This window comes from Carettochelys insculpta, chromosome 8, assembly GCF_033958435.1.
Source record: "Carettochelys insculpta isolate YL-2023 chromosome 8, ASM3395843v1, whole genome shotgun sequence".
Classification (NCBI taxonomy): Eukaryota; Metazoa; Chordata; order Testudines; family Carettochelyidae; genus Carettochelys; species Carettochelys insculpta.
The window spans coordinates 68,166,041-68,183,694 of record NC_134144.1 but is presented as its reverse complement, the minus strand read 5'-3'; the positions used below and the strand labels follow the sequence as shown (position 1 = coordinate 68,183,694).

The 17,654-nt window shown below is 44.4% G+C and overlaps 1 protein-coding gene across 1 annotated transcript in view; it reads left to right on the top strand.

The window, feature by feature from the left end:
* PTPN4 (protein tyrosine phosphatase non-receptor type 4) overlaps window positions 1-17,654 on the top strand; it is a 167,384-nt gene that overhangs the window by 95,473 nt on the left and 54,257 nt on the right. The window contains exon 13 of the mRNA XM_075001253.1: window positions 2,637-2,705. Within this exon, the coding sequence (XP_074857354.1) occupies window positions 2,637-2,705 (69 nt within the window). The remainder of the gene's footprint in view (window positions 1-2,636; window positions 2,706-17,654) is intronic.

The following is a 17,654-nucleotide window of genomic DNA, read 5'->3' as shown; positions in this document are numbered from 1 at the left end:
GATAGCAGAAGTGTGAGAGAGCTTGAGCTGTGAAAGGTTGAATGTGCTTTGAAGGGTGGGATTAAAATGCAAAATGATCTGTACAAACTTGAGAAATTTTTTGACACAAGGATGAATTCTTCCACTCTATTCTATGCTAATTAGCCCTCTTCTGGAGCACTGTGTTGAGCTCTGAGTGCCACATTTCCACAGAGATGTGGACAAGTTGGAAAAAGGCCAGAGAACAATTAAAAAAAAAATGAATGAACAGCACTTGTCAACTCTGGCCCTCCCCTTGACTGAGATTCCCTCTTCAAACCCTCCTCTGGAACTGCCCCACTCATGCATCAGGTGAAGCGGGTCTTTGCCCACAAAAGTTTATGCACAAAGTATCTGTTTGTCTGTAAGGTGCGATGGGACTTCTTGTTGGTTTTATCTGAAAATCCAACTCTAATTGAAAAGTCAAACAGGATCAATGGTAAAGTTCTTCCAGTTTTTAATTTACTATGTACCAAATAGTAAAGTAAACCAGGACTCTTTTTTTTTTTTAAATTAGTGCTCGGTCTCAGATAGCTACAAAATTCCTAAATAATTGTTGTAAAAAGAATTCTTTCCCTTCTAAACTATTCACACCTATGCAAAGTGGAGCAGCCAAACTCCCTACCCCTCCCAAAACACCGAGAAGTCTTGTGGCACCTTATGGACCTAACAGATATTTTGGAGCATAAGCTTTTGTGGGCAAAGACCTGCTTCATTAGATGCATGAGTGGGGGGTTCCTGTTTCTCCCATCACCTCATCTTTTTCCACCTCCTCACAGGGGGGTTGTGGCTCTGGTCTTCTGAGAGAAGGCACAGATAGAAAGAATGGAGCAAGGGTGCATGTTGGCCTTCCCAAAGGGGGAGGGAGCATTCCACCTCCCACTCCTGCCTGAGCAATTTAAAAGGGTCAGCGGCTCCCAAGCTATTTTAAATTTCCTGGGCTCCTGAGCACTTACGCCTTTTTGTCTCCATCTGTCAGTGGTTCAGGTTGAGTCTGCTCTCTCACTCAAAACCCTTTACAGGAGGCTTTAACTCAAGAGCATGCACTCCTAGCTAGAGCACCCTTTCCCTATCTCACATCCCAACCTTCTGACCCAGCTTGAAGCACCCCTGCCCATATTGTGAACCCATGATTTTTGTTCTCACCCCAGATCGTACAGGGCCCCACAAAATATAGTAGCCCTGGCCTCTAGAACAGTTAATCAACCCCTACCAGTATGCCTCTATGATACACCTTGTCCCCTTCTTCTGTCTCTGCCCCTCCTGAGTCCTGTACCCCATCTTCATGGGACTCCTCCAAACCAACGATTCCCTGGCCTGGGCCCAGCTGCCCTTTACTCCAGAGTATATTTTGTGGGCCCCTCTATGCCCTGGGGTGGGCCTAAAAATGAAGAGTTCAGTGTGGGAGGGGGCTGCCAGGAAATACACTTGGGGTATGGGATATGGGCAGGAGGGGAGGGTGCAGGAGCAGGTTGGGAATTGCAGGGGAGTCTGGGTTGGGAGGGGGGTGCAAGTGTTTGCACTGCCTGTGGGCTACCAAACTAAGTGCAACCCCCTAGCAGCTATCTTCCCTTTCCACAAAATGGCTGCCCCTGCCCTGTTCCCTCCCATAGGGCCCTGCGGCTGCCTTCCCTGTCCCAGTCAGGTTACCTTCCAGCAATGTTTGGGGAGGTGGGCAGGAAGAGGGCTATCTGAGAGAACCTCCTCTGCCTTTCTCAGGCAATATGAGCTGAATACACGGCTGCCACACAGTCTGGCTCTGCCCCTCCTCCCACCATACATCACCCCAGGGCTGCTGCTAACAGTCTGTTTAAACAATCTGCGTACAGAGCCTACATACCTCCTACAGACAGCCCCTGCTGCTTAAGGAGCTGTCTCTGAAAAATTCAGGCCCCTGCTTTGCAACATACGGGACAAGTTAGCTTGTTTAAAAAAAAAAAAAATATTCAGGATGCTTTCCAGGGAGATCTTAAAAAAAGGAACAGTCCTGGCTAAAACAGGACAGATGGTCACGTTGAAAGTACTTGCCTCAAAGTCCTGGTATAGGCACACTGAAATTGAAGAGCAAACTCAAAACTGGGTCTGTAGAGGAAGTAGGGAGCAGTACAGAGAGCATGCTCTTTAAGTAGTTTCAGAGGGGTAGCCATGTTGGTCTGTAGCTTCCCGCAGAAACCAAGCAGCCCTGTAGTACCTTAAAGACTAACAATTTTATTTATTAGGTAATGAGCTTTCATGGGTAAGATCCACCTCATCAGATGTTTTTTGTTTAAATAGTGTTGGTGGCAGGGAGAATTTAGTGTGTTTAAGTGTCTGTGAAGAGTGAAAATATGAATGACTCCTTGCTGCATTAAAATGGAAAAGGAGATAGGGCTTTATTCTGAAAGTGGAATAAATATTACTGAACCTCTGTTACAAAACCATTTTAAGGTGAAAAAAGAGACTTCATATTGAATACTTAAATCCAAATTTCCCCCTTAGTTAAAACCTGCTGAAGTAAGTAGTATGGTTTGCATGTAACAGAGTGAAATTTAGCATTTAGGCTAAAGAGGTATGGGTTGCTTTTATTTATTAAGTAGAAATGTTTCTTCTACTTTTCCAATGTTGTAATTTTCTTTCAGTGGGAGGACAGAGGTCCAGTCTGTGCAGTATGGTAAAGAAAAAGCAAACAAAGACAGGGTATTTGCAAGGTAAGCCATTTGCATTTGTATGGAATTTAATTCTGTAGTAATTAATATTTCTTTCATCTTAAGCATTTTAGTAGGTAGCTTTGTGGTATTTTTGATACTGGTGTGCTAATAGGAGGGAGTTTTGAGAAGGGAGTTTAGAGGGGGAGCTTAGAGGGAGCTAGTTACTACTTCAGGTGTAAGAGGCAGCATCATCCCCAACTGCTGGCTGGAGCTGAGGGACCCACTGCAGCATGAGGAGCAGGGGGGGTGAGATCGAGGGATGTCAGTGGTGGGCAAGTGGTTTGGGGGCGTCTGGTATGGCTGTGAGGATGGCAGCGCCCACAGAGTCTGCTTACGGCGTGCTGGCCCAGATTGCATGGCTTCCAGACCCAGTCCTGTGCTCCCTGCATGCATGCACCGCACCAGATCTGTGAGGCTCCAGGGATAGCCGTAGCCAGATGAAGAGTTGGTAGCTTTGGGTGGTACCCAGGGTGCGGCTGGGCTGCGAGATCGGCGCCTTCCTGGAGGACGTGGGGCTGCAGCAGCGTGTGGCCAGGTGCAGAGAGGCCAGGGGAAGGTGGACCTGGGGACAATGAGAACTGATAGGGGGCAGTGTGGTGCAGTCGGGAGTCATGAGAGTGTATGGGGGGAAAGGGGACAGGGAGGGAGGATCTGGGGGGGTGATGGTAGCCAATGAGAGGCAGAGGGTTGGGGAGGAGGGTCCTGGGGAGGCGAGGTGGTTGTCATGGGTAGTTTTGGGGACATGTGGCACCAGGGAGGTGCAAGAGGTAGTGGGACCGTACCCACATTCTCCATGCCCTGCTGCCTTGTGGGTTATCCTGGAAAGGAGCGAGGCTAAGGGAGTAAACCCTGACAGAATATCCGGAGGGGAATCCTCAGGCGGTTCTGTGCCAACTTCTGGCATTGACCCAGCAACTCCTGCAGCTGAGCTGGTACCAGACATAGAGGTTATCCTCTTTTGGACTATATCAGTAAATCCGAGAGGGGGAACACTGGCGTCTGGGCAGCCCAGGGTCCCAATAATCGCCCAAGCTCGCGCCTGGAGAGGTACTCCAGCGTCGCTAACAGCGTTGAACCAACACGGGAGGTAACAGATACTGGTTATAAGCTCTTGCTCGATTGGCGTAGAGAATGAGCACCAGGGGTTGCCTCCAACGGTGGGAGAGATCGTCGGATCTCACTGGACAGTCACCGCCCGCCTCAAGCTGGGCAGCCTCCAGCCAATAGGGTACTGTCCCACCACAGTTCACCTGCCTCACTGGGTGCGTGTGGCTTAAGGTTCCCAAACCTGACAAGTGACCTGAAAGCTGAGCACCAGGCAAACCAATAAGAAAATCAACAAGAAAAGGAAACCATCAAAGTTTTAAGCTTGCTTGCTGGAATGTGCGGACTATGCTGACAGGTCTGACTGAGGATCTTCAGGACCTCAGCGATACCCAAAAGACCACTGTCCTCGATGAGGAACTGAAGAGGCTCCAAGTTGACATTGCTGCTCTGCAAGAGACACGTCTCGCAGAGTCGGGATCTCTAAAGGAAAAGGACTACACCTTTTTCTGGCAGGGTAAAGCCCGAGAAGAACCCAGGGAGCATGGTGTTGGCTTCGCCATCAGAAACACCCTTCTACAGATGGTGGAATTAGGCATGGGTGGATCAGAGACTCCTTCAGGTCATACTTCAAACTCGTGCCAGTCCTGTCCACCTGATCAGCACTTACGCCCCAACCCTGTACGCCGCACCGGAAGTAAAAGACAAGTTTTTTGTGATGTGCTTAGTGCTGCCATAGTGCAAATACCTGCTCACGAACAACTGTACATTCTGGGTGACTTCAATGCGAGAGTTGGAGCCGATCGTGACTCGTGGCTTTCCTGCTTAGGCCACTTTGGTGTGGGAAAAATGAATGAAAATTGTCAGTGTCTTCTCGAACTTTGCACGTACCACAATCTGTGCATCACAAACACATTTTTCCAAACCAAGCCACAGCACAGAGTGTCATGGAGACACCCACACGCAAAACACTGGCATCAACTAGACGTGGTCATCGCTAGACGTGATAAGCTCAAACATCCTTCTGACACGCAGCTATCATAGTGCTGACTGCGATACAGATCACTCGTTAGATTGCTCCAAACTCAAGGTGATTCCCAAGAAGGTGCACCGCTCTAAACCAGCTGGAAGGCCCCGCATCAATGCCAGGAAGACGGCTAACTCAGAGAGAGCTGAAAAGTTCAGAGTGACCCTTGAGGAGAATCTGCGCAGCAACCCTGGGGGTGCCGATGTGACATCCAGATGGCAGCATCTGAGGGATACAGTTTACAACGCAGCCTTGTCGGTGTGTGGAAGAAGAGCTAGAAACACAAATGACTGGTTCGAAGCTAACTCCGATGAGATGATTCCAGCCATCGAAAAAAGCGCGCTGCGCTCCTGAAGTACAAACGCTCACCGAGCGAGAGTACTCTGCAAGTGCTCAGAGCAGCCAGAAAAACAGTACAGCAGACGGCCAGGCGCTGCGCCAACAACTGCTGGCTCAAGCTATGCAGCAGCATCCAGACCAGTGCTGACTTTGATAACCTCAGGGGAATGTACGCAAGCATCAAGAAGGCATTAGGACCCACCCAGAACAAGATGGCACCTCTGAAATCCAAATCTGGTGTAGTCATCCCTGACAAAGCCAAACAGATGGAGCACTGGGTCGAGCACTACTCCGAGCTGTACTCACACAAGAACATTGTGGTCAACTCAGGCCTCAATGCCGTCGAACTCCTACCAGTAATGGACAAACTGGATCAGGAACCAATGGTGGATGAGCTAAAGAGAGCCATTGACAACATTGCAGTAGGAAAGGCCCGGGCCAGGATGGTATACCACCAGAGGTTATCAAGTGTGCCACAGACACTCTCCTGGAACCCCTACATGAGCTACTGTGCCTGTGCTGGAGAGAGGGAGAGGTTCCACAGGACATGCGCGACGCTAACATCGTAACCTTGTATAAGAACAAAGGAGACAGAAGTGACTGCAACAATTACCGTGGAATCTCCCTCCTAAGCATCACTGGTAAACTGTTCGCTCGCGTCATCCTCGGCAGACTCCAGAAGATTGCTGATAGGGTGTATCCTGAATCACAGTGCGGATTCCGTGCGGAGAGAGCTACTGTCGACATGGTCTTCTCTCTGAAGCAGCTCCAGGAGAAATGCAGGGAGCAGAGGAAGCCACTCTATATTGCCTTCATCGACCTAACCAAGGCCTTCGACTTGGTCAGCAGGGATGGACTGTTCGAACTGCTCCACAAGATAGGCTGTCTACCATGGTTACGCAAGATGATCCAGTCTTTCCACGAAGACATGAGAAGAACCATCCAATACGATGGCACATTATCGGATGCTTTCAGCATCAGGAGTGGCGTCAAACAAGGATGCGTCCTTGCTTCGACATTGTTTGGGATCTTCTTTGCACTCCTTAAGCACGCCTTTGGATCTTCAACAGAGGACATCTTTTTGCACACAAGATCTGATGGGAAACTTTAATCTTGCAAGGCTGAAAGCTAAATCTAAGGTGCGGGAAGTCCTCATCAGAGACATGCTGTTCGCGGATGACGCTGCTGTCGTGTCACACACAGAAGACCAGCTTCAGAAGCTGCTGGATTGGTTCTCCAAAGCATGCAAAGACTTTGGCCTCTCCATCAGCCTCAAGAAGACAAATGTACTTGCTCAGGACGTTGCTGTTTCTCCATCAATCAGCATTGACAACTATACGCTGGAGGTCGTCCACGAGTTCGTTTACCTCAGGTTCACCCTCACTGACACCCTGTCATTGGACACTGAGCTAAATAGGAGGATTGGTAAAGCAGCCACAACTCTGTCCAGACTCGGCGAGAGAGTGTGGAATAAAAACAAGCTGTACACTCACACCAAAATGCAAGTCTACAGAGCCTGCGTCCTCAGCACCCTCCTTTACAGCAGCGAGACTTGGACCCTGTATGCCCGCCAGGAAAAGAGGCTGAACGTCTTCCACTTTACGCTGCCTCAGGCGCATCCTTGGAATATTGTGGAAGGACAGAGTGTCCAACACTACCGTCCTCAAGCAAGCTGGAATCCCAACTATGCACACCCTCCTCAGGCAGCGGCGGCTCCGCTGGCTTGGCCACATCCACAGGATGAATGATGGAAGGATCCCAAAAGACATTCTGTATGGCAAGCTAGCCTCTGGCAAAAGACCTCCCAGACGCCCCCAGCTGTGCTACAAAGATGTTTGCAAGAGAGACCTCAGGGAAGTAGACATCAAGCCAGACAGCTGGGAGGAGCTGGCAGATGATCTCAGCAGATGGACGCAGGAACTATACAAGGGCCTTCAGAAGGGTGAGTTGAGGATCAGACAGCTAGCAAAGGAGAAGCGAGCCCACAGAAAGCACAGCAAGGACCTGCCAGACACCCATTACATATGCAACAGATGCAGCAAGGACTGTCTCTCTCATGTGGGTCTTTACAGTCACAGTTGATGCTGCAAATGAGGATGCCAAATGGAACTACGAAGGGCGCAATCCATAGTCTACGTAGACTGAAGGATGCTACTACTACTTGTACTACTAGTGTGCTTCAGTAAGCTTCCTTCCAACAATGGTATATTTGGAAGAAGATGTTGTGATAAACTACTTTTTTCCATTTAAAAAAAAAATTAAAGCACATGTAAGCTTTATCTCTTGTGAGCTGCTCTTTGTGTGGCATTTAACCCATACCAAGAAGTCATCATTTGAATACTGCAGCAAATCTTTTTTTATCTGAGTCACACAGAAGTGGTAGGGAATCTCATAACAGGAAAAAAAATGGATACTCTGTCTTCCTTTTTGTATGCTTGCAAAGAAAAGATTGCAGACTCTTCAGGGTAGGGGCTGACTTCCTTTCTGTCTAGTACCTGGCACAAAGGGGCAGGAGGTGTGGGGAGCTCAATACAAATAATAAAATTTGCTGCAAAAGCAAGCTTCTTAGCTTCAGTCATTCTTTTGTGCGCTTATGGGTTTTTTGATATGTTTGTTCAGTGATAAGTGTAAAGTTATTATATTCTTTAAAATATTTGCACTAAATGCCAGGCTGTAAACTGCACTATCATAACTTCACTGTGGATTCTCTTGAGAATGCCTTCAAAAATCCACTATCCATATTAGGGAGTTTACCCCTTTGATCAAGAACTCCTAAATGGTAAGAGTCAGGACCACCAAATTCAATGTCGTTTCTTCTCATCATAATTGAAAGCAGCATAAGGGTTTGGCTGTGCCAGAAATGGGATAAAAACAGAAAGACAATCACCAAGTCAAGTATACTCCTCAGAAATTACATAACCGAGCGGCTATTAAAAGATACCAAACCAAGATGAGCTGGCAAACAGGCTGAGCCTGGAATAGGTTTGCTTCTCAATAAACCTTAAAGAAGAGAGAACTGAGAAATGTGGACTAGTGCTCTGTTTTGGCATATGTAAATCAATGCTTAAAGTTTTGAAAACGAGGAGAAAATGTTATTGGAACCCAATTTACTGGAGCTCTTTTTTGTTAAAACGTAGTGAAAAGAGTTTATAGGGATGAAGGAAAAAATACAGTTGATGGAATTCCCTTTTTTAAAAAGGTACTGAAAATGAAACAAATTTTTAGTCCCTTTTTTATTTCTGATATCTTAAAAATCAGCTTAATAAAAATAACACTCATTTTGAAAAAATACCTTCACTTAAATAAAGCATGTATGTTTTCTTTTTACTTATCTTTTTTTTAAAAAAAAAAAAAAAAGCCTTAATTAGGTTAAGGTCCCAAGCAATGCTCAGTTATATTTGCTGGTTTTAATATAATTAGCTAAGTGTAAAAACCTTTGTGATGCTGTATAATTCTAATTATTTTTCTGCTGAATTCCATAGTGCCCACAATATGCTAAGCCAGGTATCCCCAACTTTTTTTATGCCCAGGATCACTTTCAGAATTTCAGGGCAACCCAAGATGTACTCTTCTCCAAAGCCTCACCCCACTCACTCCATCCCCCCACTGTCACTCGCTCTTCCACACCCTCACCTTCCAACTTTTATTGGACTGGGGCAGAGAGTTGGGATTTTGGAGGTGGATTAGGATTCAGGTGGAGGTATGTGTGCTGTCAGTGAGAGGATGCTTAGGCATGAGGTAGGCACTTGGGGTAGTGGAGGCAACGAGGGGTCCTGTGGCACGTGGGGTAGTGGAGGTGGCTTAGGATGTAGGAGGGGGTATGCGCATTGTCTCTGGGAGGGATGTCAGGATTGGGGCAGGGGCTGAGGTGCAGGAAGTGGTATGGATAATGGCTCTGGGAGGAAGTCAGGGCTGGAAGACAGGGTGCTGGCTCAGGTCTAGAGCTTGGGGTGCAGGAGATGGTGTGAGGTACAGGCACTGGGAGGGGTGTCAGGACTTGGACAGAGATGCTACAGGGAGTACTAGTTCTTGGAGGGAGCTGAGGCTTGTGGTGCAGACTCCCACAGAGTGGCACTTGTTACCAGCGGCTCCAGGTTGCTGGCATAGTGAGGCCAAAGCAGACTCCCTGCCTGTCCTGGCCCCAAACTAGAGGCCTACACAGATCCAAATGCCTGCCTGCAGTTAGACATTGGTATCCACTGATCTGCAGGGCTCTGCTTCCAAGAGCCACTACAGCCAAAGGAGACGAGTGTGATACCACCATTCGTAGGAGTCAGCGCCACACAGCAGCAGCTCTTCCCAGCCATGTGGCTGCATATGCACGTGTGTTGGGTGTTTCACTGGTAACCTCTATTCTGGCCCAATTTAAAATTAAAGTGCTTGAATTCACAACCTTAAACATGTTTTAATGTGGGTCTTTGTGTATCGTTTCCATATTTCATCAAGTGAAACCATGTGGATATGAGCATGGAACCCAAGGCCTTTAAATCCAAAGCACAGATGCCTATCTCTTAGGACAAAAGAATAAAGTTGCTGGAGGATAACAGCCTACTATTACTATTTACATCAGCCCCTACAAGAGAAGGATCCTGCCCGAATTGTTGGCAAGACAGCATAGTGATGTGATTTAAGAATTGTGGATTCCACTCCAGGCTTTGGGGGCAGGGGAAGGGAGAGGAGATTGTGGTTTTAGTGGTTGGAGATTAAGGCTAAGGGCATAAATTCGGCATTTTCATTCTGAATGTACAAAAGAGTGCAACTTAAGTTAGGCTAAAGAGATGACTACTACTACTACTGCATGTCCTTGCCAGAACATCTAGGCACAGATGCCTAGAACATGAAGAGATCATGAGTTAGAAGCATCGAGTGCAGTTGGCATGTATGAAATTTTTATTGGTCTGAGAGCCTCCTCGGTACAAGAGGGGCCTGCAGCAGGAGAGATTTTAGCAGCCAGCCTTTGATAAACTCTACTGATTATGTGCAAGTAACAATTTCAGAAGCTTGTAACTGCCAAATGTGGGTAGATTTTCACAGATCAGCAAGAGATACCATCCTGATCCAGGGATCATCCCTCTGCCCAATTTCAAGTCCCTCCTCCAGAACTTGTGAAGTAATAGAATTCTTTTAAAACACAGACAAGTGAAAAATAATAGCATTGGCAGAACTACTGGGTTTTTTTTGCTAACAATCTATTTTTCGCTGGTGTTATAATCTGCAATGACTGAAATGGTTTTGTTAGCAACTTCCTTGATATATTTAAAAAAAATCATCCTGGGAAGGTATGAACAACCAAAAAATGTCTTACATTAAGTAGCCTTAACTATAGTTGTTGCTACAAGTTGAGCATCTCTACTCTGGCACCCTAGGGACCTGAGAATATATGTAGATACCCGTCATAGATTTGGAAGAGACCTTGGGAGGTCATCAAGTCCAGTCCCCTGCCCTCTTGACAGGACCAAACACAAATTCCCTTTTATTTTTTCCTCTATTTGCCCCTGCTCCCTAAATGGCCTCCCTTCAAGGATTGAACCTCACAAGCAGGGGTTTAACAGACCAATGCTCAAACCACTGAGTGATCCCTCCTCTGCACTCAAGTACTGAACTTGAGAATTTGCCAAACCATGGGAGGTCAATACTGTGTAGCAGCATTACCAACACTTCCACTGTTTCCTGGGCTATTAGAAGATATTTAGGGGTAAATTAGAGCTAAACAGCAAAGAGTACTGAGTGCTAGGACTGGTAACTGTAACCAGCTTTATGAGGCAGCTGGTAACTTGGCCACACCCATGACAAATGGACATCCAGCTAATTAAAATCATGCCAGACCATGGATGTTGCAGGACTAGAGGGCTTCAACCTGTACAAGCTCTGCTCATAATAGTTTAGATTTTTAGTTGTCTGCTTAATTTGTTTTATAAAAATAGTTAAATATTAGTTTAACAAGGCTAATAAATTTGTCCAAAAAATGAAATGTTTTGTATGAATTTCACTGCTGTAAGTTTTGATTTAAGTGAATAATTTGATTCTCACTCTTTTTATTTTGATCTTTGTTGTATATTTTGTGCAATGCTGATATTTTTCCCATGGCTGCATTCTTTCCATATTTTTTTATTTATTTATTCCTTTTCTCATTGTGTGTGTCGCTTTCGCTGTGCTTTTTGCTGAGCTCTTCATGAATGCCCATCACTATAGTGGGTTGGTTTTTGGGGGCAGGACTAGTACTACAATCTGTGTGTTCAAGTGCTTAACTTTATATGAGTGATTTACTTTGAATTTTTGAGGCTTTTTCATTTGTCTGTTAGCCTTTTTATTTTTTATGTTGAAGAATGCTATAATAGTGACTCAGTGAGGGTGACCATCCGTCCTGTATTTGGGATGCCAGAAAGGCATCCTGACTCTTTTTTTTTTTTTTAAAAAGGGACTAATTGTCCTGTATTTTCTCCCCCTCCCCCCCCCCCCAAATCCTTGGGGAAGCTGAGGGAGCTTGGGCACCTGCCACTTCCCTGGGTTCCCAGGGATCGCCTACAGTTGCCGCTTCTCCAGGGGATCGCCAGCGTCTGCCACTTTCCTGGGGCTCCCAGGTATTGCTGGTGGCTGCAGCATCCTTCCGGGTCCCTGGGGGTTGGAGGAGCCACCCTCATAACTCCCTGCCCTGTGTTTAGGAGAGGGAGATATGGTCGCCCTAGACTGAGCAAAACTGTGAATAAGAACTTCTCTACAGTTACAGCTTTTAAAAAATTTCTGACTAGTTGAAAATGCTGTTCGTGTTTTACTGTCATTGTGTCAGATCTCAAGCTCAGCATGGTTGGGCAGAGCCCATATTTTTCCTCCAGGAATACACGGATGCCTCAGGAAATGTTTGAAATTCAGTAGGTAGGACCTTTCTCTTTGAGTCAGTGCTAAACTAATGCCTCACGGTGCCTTGGGCTCTGCAGCTTGGGAACCTATCTTCTTGAAGAACGGTAAAGTTGAGTGTGACTGCTCCAACATTCCACTGAATATCTGTTTGTAAGAGCAGATTTGTTAAATTCAAGCATCAATGTAAAATCCCTCCTGCAGTTTCACCTGAATGCAGCATTTTTCCTCACAATTAATCTAAGCTGTTTCAATTTGTTGTTAAGTAATAAACATCTGATGCCTATATCCCAGAGTTGATTGACTTCATTGAATGAATCAGTCTGTGTATTTTTGGCATATTAATTTGTAAGGTGTTTTGGGATTCCTCAGAATAAAAAATCATGATATAAGATATTTGTAAAACACACTACATTTGGAAAAGTGAACTGAAGAACAATTTCTCTGGGAACTGTATCTTTGCTTAGTTTAAATTCCAAACTTGAATATTGAGTTATGTTAGTTCCTTCACATTAATATAGAGGCTAATTCTTGTTCCCCAGCTTTCACTGTTGTTTTGTGACATTTGTCACTTCTGAATTCTCTGCCTCACCAGACATAGCTTATTGTTTTGTTTTGTGTGGATTCTTTTTCAGATGGTGGCAGTTAGTGTTTCTGTAGCTATTACAGTTGATACTGGTTGAGCAAGTTCGCGTTGTAGATAATCTATGTTGCTGTGTGTTACGAAACCAAGAATCAAAACAAAAAGCAGTCAAGTAGCACTTTAAAGACTAGCAAAATAGTTTATTCGGTGAGCTTTCGTGGGACAGACCCACTTCTTCAGACCATAGCCAGACCAGAACAGACTCAATATTTAAGACACAGAGAACCAAAAACAGTAAGCAAGGAGGACAAATGAGAAAAATTATCTTTTTCTGATTTGTCCTCCTTGCTTACTGTTTTTGGTTCTCTGTGTCTTAAATATTGAGTCTGTTCTGGTCTGGCTATGGTCTGAAGAAGTGGGTCTGTCCCACGAAAGCTCACCGAATAAACTATTTTGCTAGTCTTTAAAGTGCTACTTGACTGCTTTTTGTTTTGATAGTGTATAGACTAGCACAGCTTACTCTCTGAAACCAAGAATGTTGGGACAAATGCTCTAGGAGTATGGGATGATGACTATTTAGTCGAATATGTAGTATTTAATATAAAAATTATTAATTTGTAAGCAGCTAGATGATAAATGTTTGTCATGGGTATTTTTTAGTAAAAGCATGGACAGGTCATGGGTGGTAAACAAAAATTTATGGCCTATGATCTGTACTTAACTTTTACTACATACCCTGATCAAAATTTTCAGAGTGGCTTAAGGCTGCCAGCTCTCGCAGTTCCATTACCTAAAAACCGTGGGCAGTGGGAGATGTAGGGGTAGTGCGTGCAGGTAGAGGCAGTGTGCAGAGCTGCATCTGCCAAGGAGCTAAGGGAGAGGGATGTTGCTACTTGCAGGGAGCCCCGTGAGATAAGCACCTCACATGCTATATCCCAGCCTGAGCTGCCTCACACACCCAGATCCCTCTGCTGCGGGAGGTTGGACACAATGGCAGGAAAGTGCCCCATCAGCAGTAGGTGCAGGCTGCTTCAGGGGCTGCCTGAGCTCATCCAGTGACCCCCAGCCAAGCTGCACTGACTGCTGCAGAAGTCACAAAATCTGTGCTCTTCAAGACTAACTTGCAGCCTTAGTAATAAGTAATAGCCAACATGGAATTATCAAAAACAAATCATGCCAAATAGCCAAATTTTCTTCTGTGACAGGATTATGGCATAGCAAATGGGAGAGAAGCAGTAGATGTGGTGAGCTTTATTTTAGTAAGGCTTTGGAGAAAATACCACATGACAGTTTCATAAGCAAATCAGGGAAATATGGTTTAGATTAAATTACTATCAGGTGTGTTGCATAACTGATTGGAAAACAGTTCTCATAATAGTCTGTTTGACAGCAAGCTAATAGCTATCTCGTGTCGCACAGGGCTCAGTCTGGAGTCTAGCAGAATTTGTTGTTTTCCTAACAGCCTGTGTGAGGGAATAGTCTCAGAGGTAGCGGTGTTAATCGGTATCCTCACAAAACAAAAAAAGCAGTTCTGTAGCACTTTAAAGCAGTGGTGTCCAATTGTAATTCAGAGATTGCCACACGTGTGGTTGTGGTCCTTCTGTATTCACCATAGAGCCCCCCCTCCTCCCTCAGTTTTACTCACTCTCCAGAGCCAGGCCACATGTGCGATTATGAAGAGCTGCACCTAAAGGCTCCAAGAGCCACATGCAGCTCCAGAGCTCAAACGCCGCACTGGTGGGCTTTTGTGGGACAGACCTACTTCTTCAAATCAGAAAAATCCTGATAAATGATAACTGACATGAAGAGAATTTAACAGACGGGTAGAAAAATATGAAATAAAAACTGAAGAATCAGCTAGATAGGGCAGAAGGAGTTGGGAGGGGAAGGAGGGAAGAAAAATAGTTTCTGCAAGCGTCTATTAAGTTAAGTGGACTGGCTGGGATCACTATGAATATCAAAAATGGGGAAACAGTCCGTGTAATGTGAAAGATAATTTGTATCTTTGAGTCCAAAGTGAAAAGTAACAAACTTTAGAGTGAACTCCAATTCAGTATCTCCCTTTTTCAATCTGGTGTTAGTCACTTTGTTTTAGAATACAGACTTTTAAGTTTTGGATGCTGTGACCTGCTAGATTGAAATGCTCACTGACAGGTTTGTGTGTATTCAGATTCCTAATGTCTGATTTATGTCCATTCATTCTTTGGCAAAGTGATTGTCCAATATACATAGCAGAGACACATTGCTGGCACAAGATGTCATATATCCCATTGGGGAAAGTGCAGGAATATGAGCCCCTGATGGTGTAACTGACAATTATGTCCAGTGATGGGGTCTCCAGTGTAAATATGTGGACATAGTTGTCAAGGGGGTTTGTTGCAAGGAAAAGTTCCAAGATTAGTATTTCTTTGGTGTGCTGTGTGGTTGCTACTGAGAATTTTCCTGAGGTTAAACAGTTGTTTGTGGGAAAGAGCAGGTCTCTCACCCAGAGCTTGAGAGTGCAACATCGTGTTCCAATACAGGTTGTAGATTTGTCTATAATGCCCTGGAGGGGTTTGAGTTGGGGGCTATAGGTGATGAGAAGTGTTGTTCTGTTGTGGACATTCTTGGGCCTGTCTAGAAGTAGCTGGTTTCTGGGTATCCATTGGTCCCTGCCAATCTGTTTTTTTTTAAACTTATCCCAGTGGATGATTGTTTTACGAACGCCTGGCAGAGATCGTGAAGTTTTTGGTCTCTGTCAGTAGGATTGGAGCAGATGCGGTTGTTTCATTACTCTTGTGAGCAACTGTCCTGAAGAGTAATAGCTGCCACATACATGAATAAATAAAACAATACCGAACTACAAAAAACCTGTAGTAATTGCTATTGTTTCTGCATAATTGTGCTTCAAGATTATTTCTTCATCCAAATTCCATTAAGGTCTGTGGGAAGATTCTCATTTACCTCTCTTGACTTGGGGATCATGCCTCAGATTTGTAACTGCAATTCTAGTGAACATCTTACCTGGTTGAACAAACCAAAAAATACAGTATATTGGGTCCTAAATTTTAGTAGTTTTGAAATATAGCTCCTTAAATAGTAGGAGCTGTCGAGAGACGTATTTATCTGCTTATGTAGCTAGTTTGATAAGGAAAAGGAATCATGTATTAGCTTGCCATTTATTTTTATTTTTGCTCACAGATCCTGATGTCCAAATTCACTCACTCACTCTTTTCTCCCCACCTAACTAGATATGTTTCAGTAGCAGGAGTGTTGTCTCACTTGTAAAAGGAAGTAAAGAATTGGTTAAATTATCTGTTTTGAGTTGTTTCTTGAGCAGAACCAGTACTAACCAGCAAACTCGCTTCTCCTTAAATAAGGAGTTGATCATCTCAGTCAGCAATGGACTTTCCCATTAGAGTTCACCTGCCAAGCAGGACATGGTTCCCAAATACAGGTTATAGAGTGAAGCTTTCCCAGTACTTCTAGTATTAAAATGGGAGATGTAGGCATTTATTTCCAGAATGTACTTTTCTGCCTTACAGATGAATACATCTGAGTCAGAACAACAAGGAAAAATCCTCTTGCTAAAAATGTAAACCTTGCCTTTAATAGCAACTTATTCTGCTCCCAAGAGGACACAACTGTATTAATCAGACCATCTACCACCTGTAACAGATATTGTGTGGATACTGTTAATTTTCCACTCACATTAGAACCATCTTTCTCTCAAATGTATGTCACAGGACATCCATAAACCACAGTGACGTGTAAGAACAAAGCAACAGAACAGGGTTTGTGTGCCACACTATCCATAGATAAAAACAAAATTATGTGAAAATTTTCCCAAAATATTAATAAAGTGATCTGTTGGTGGGTTGTATGTTCTTCCTTACGGCACTTAGGAAAATACTTGGATTACTCTTTGGTGGATCATCAAACTGTAGTGCTTGCCCCAAAAGGAAAGGTAATATTTGTATTGTGAGCAACATCTAGGAGCCCCAAACACAGACCTGTTTTACCTGGCATCTGTCTGTGAGAGTACAGTCTCCATTGTCCTAAATCTAATTCAGGCACCTCATGCATCCCTGTGTCTCTGGGCTGGTATCACCAATTCTGCTGAAATACATTGATTCCCTGACACCTAATGTTTTCTGCCCAAATGAGCTTCAGGGCCCTCTCTCTGTACTTCCTGTCTCACCCCAGTACATCTGGTGAGGGGCGTGAGGGCAGGTCTGGCTCTACCCACCAGGGACCAGGATAGTGGTTTCTCTCTCTCAAGTACAGAATGAGGCCACTCTGCCTCATTACAGATGACTGTTCCTTTTAACGGAGATGATAACTCACCCTCTGAGGCATGCAGATGTAGGCTTTTACTGAACTTTCAGAGGTTTTATAAACATTCATTTGGTGGCTTACATTCTTCCATCATTAGAAATTTATTTTGCATAATCTCATCAATAAAAGTAATGTAGAAGAAAAATATAATAAATAGCTAATATATTTCAGATTTTACCTAAAAATTATCCAGAGAGAGACTGAGGAGCCAGACAGAGATACTAAAAATCAGCACTGGGATCAGAAACCAAAATGCCGCAGCATTCAAAAGCTCAGGCTTCAGTGTGGTAACATTTTCTTTGAAATTTCCCCAACGAACAGGAAACGGAGGCAGCAAGCATAAGTGGGTGGGTCTGTGAGGTTAGAACTGTTAATCGAATATTTGAAACAAAACTTTGCTGATAAACACTGCAGTTGTCTACAGTTGTAACAGAGAGTAGTATTCCAAGACATCAGAACATGAGTACATTCAACAAGGTGATTTTTTTTTCTCCAGACTCATACTGATTGTACTTTAAAAAAAAAAACAAAACATGACCTTTCTTTATCTACGAGAAAGTTGTTTTCATCTTTACTCATCTGTTGCAGGTGAATAAAGCCTGGAGGAAGGCTTTCAGAGTTTAGTATCTACAAAGTAGGTTGTTTAGTGCAAAATTGCTTTAAAGCTGTGAAAGAATTACAGATGTCATTAATACTAGAATGCACAGTTTCCCTTTTAAAATGAATGGTTTAAGCATAGTAGTGAATATGAAAATTTGTGCTTGTAACTCTGTGGTGGATGTTC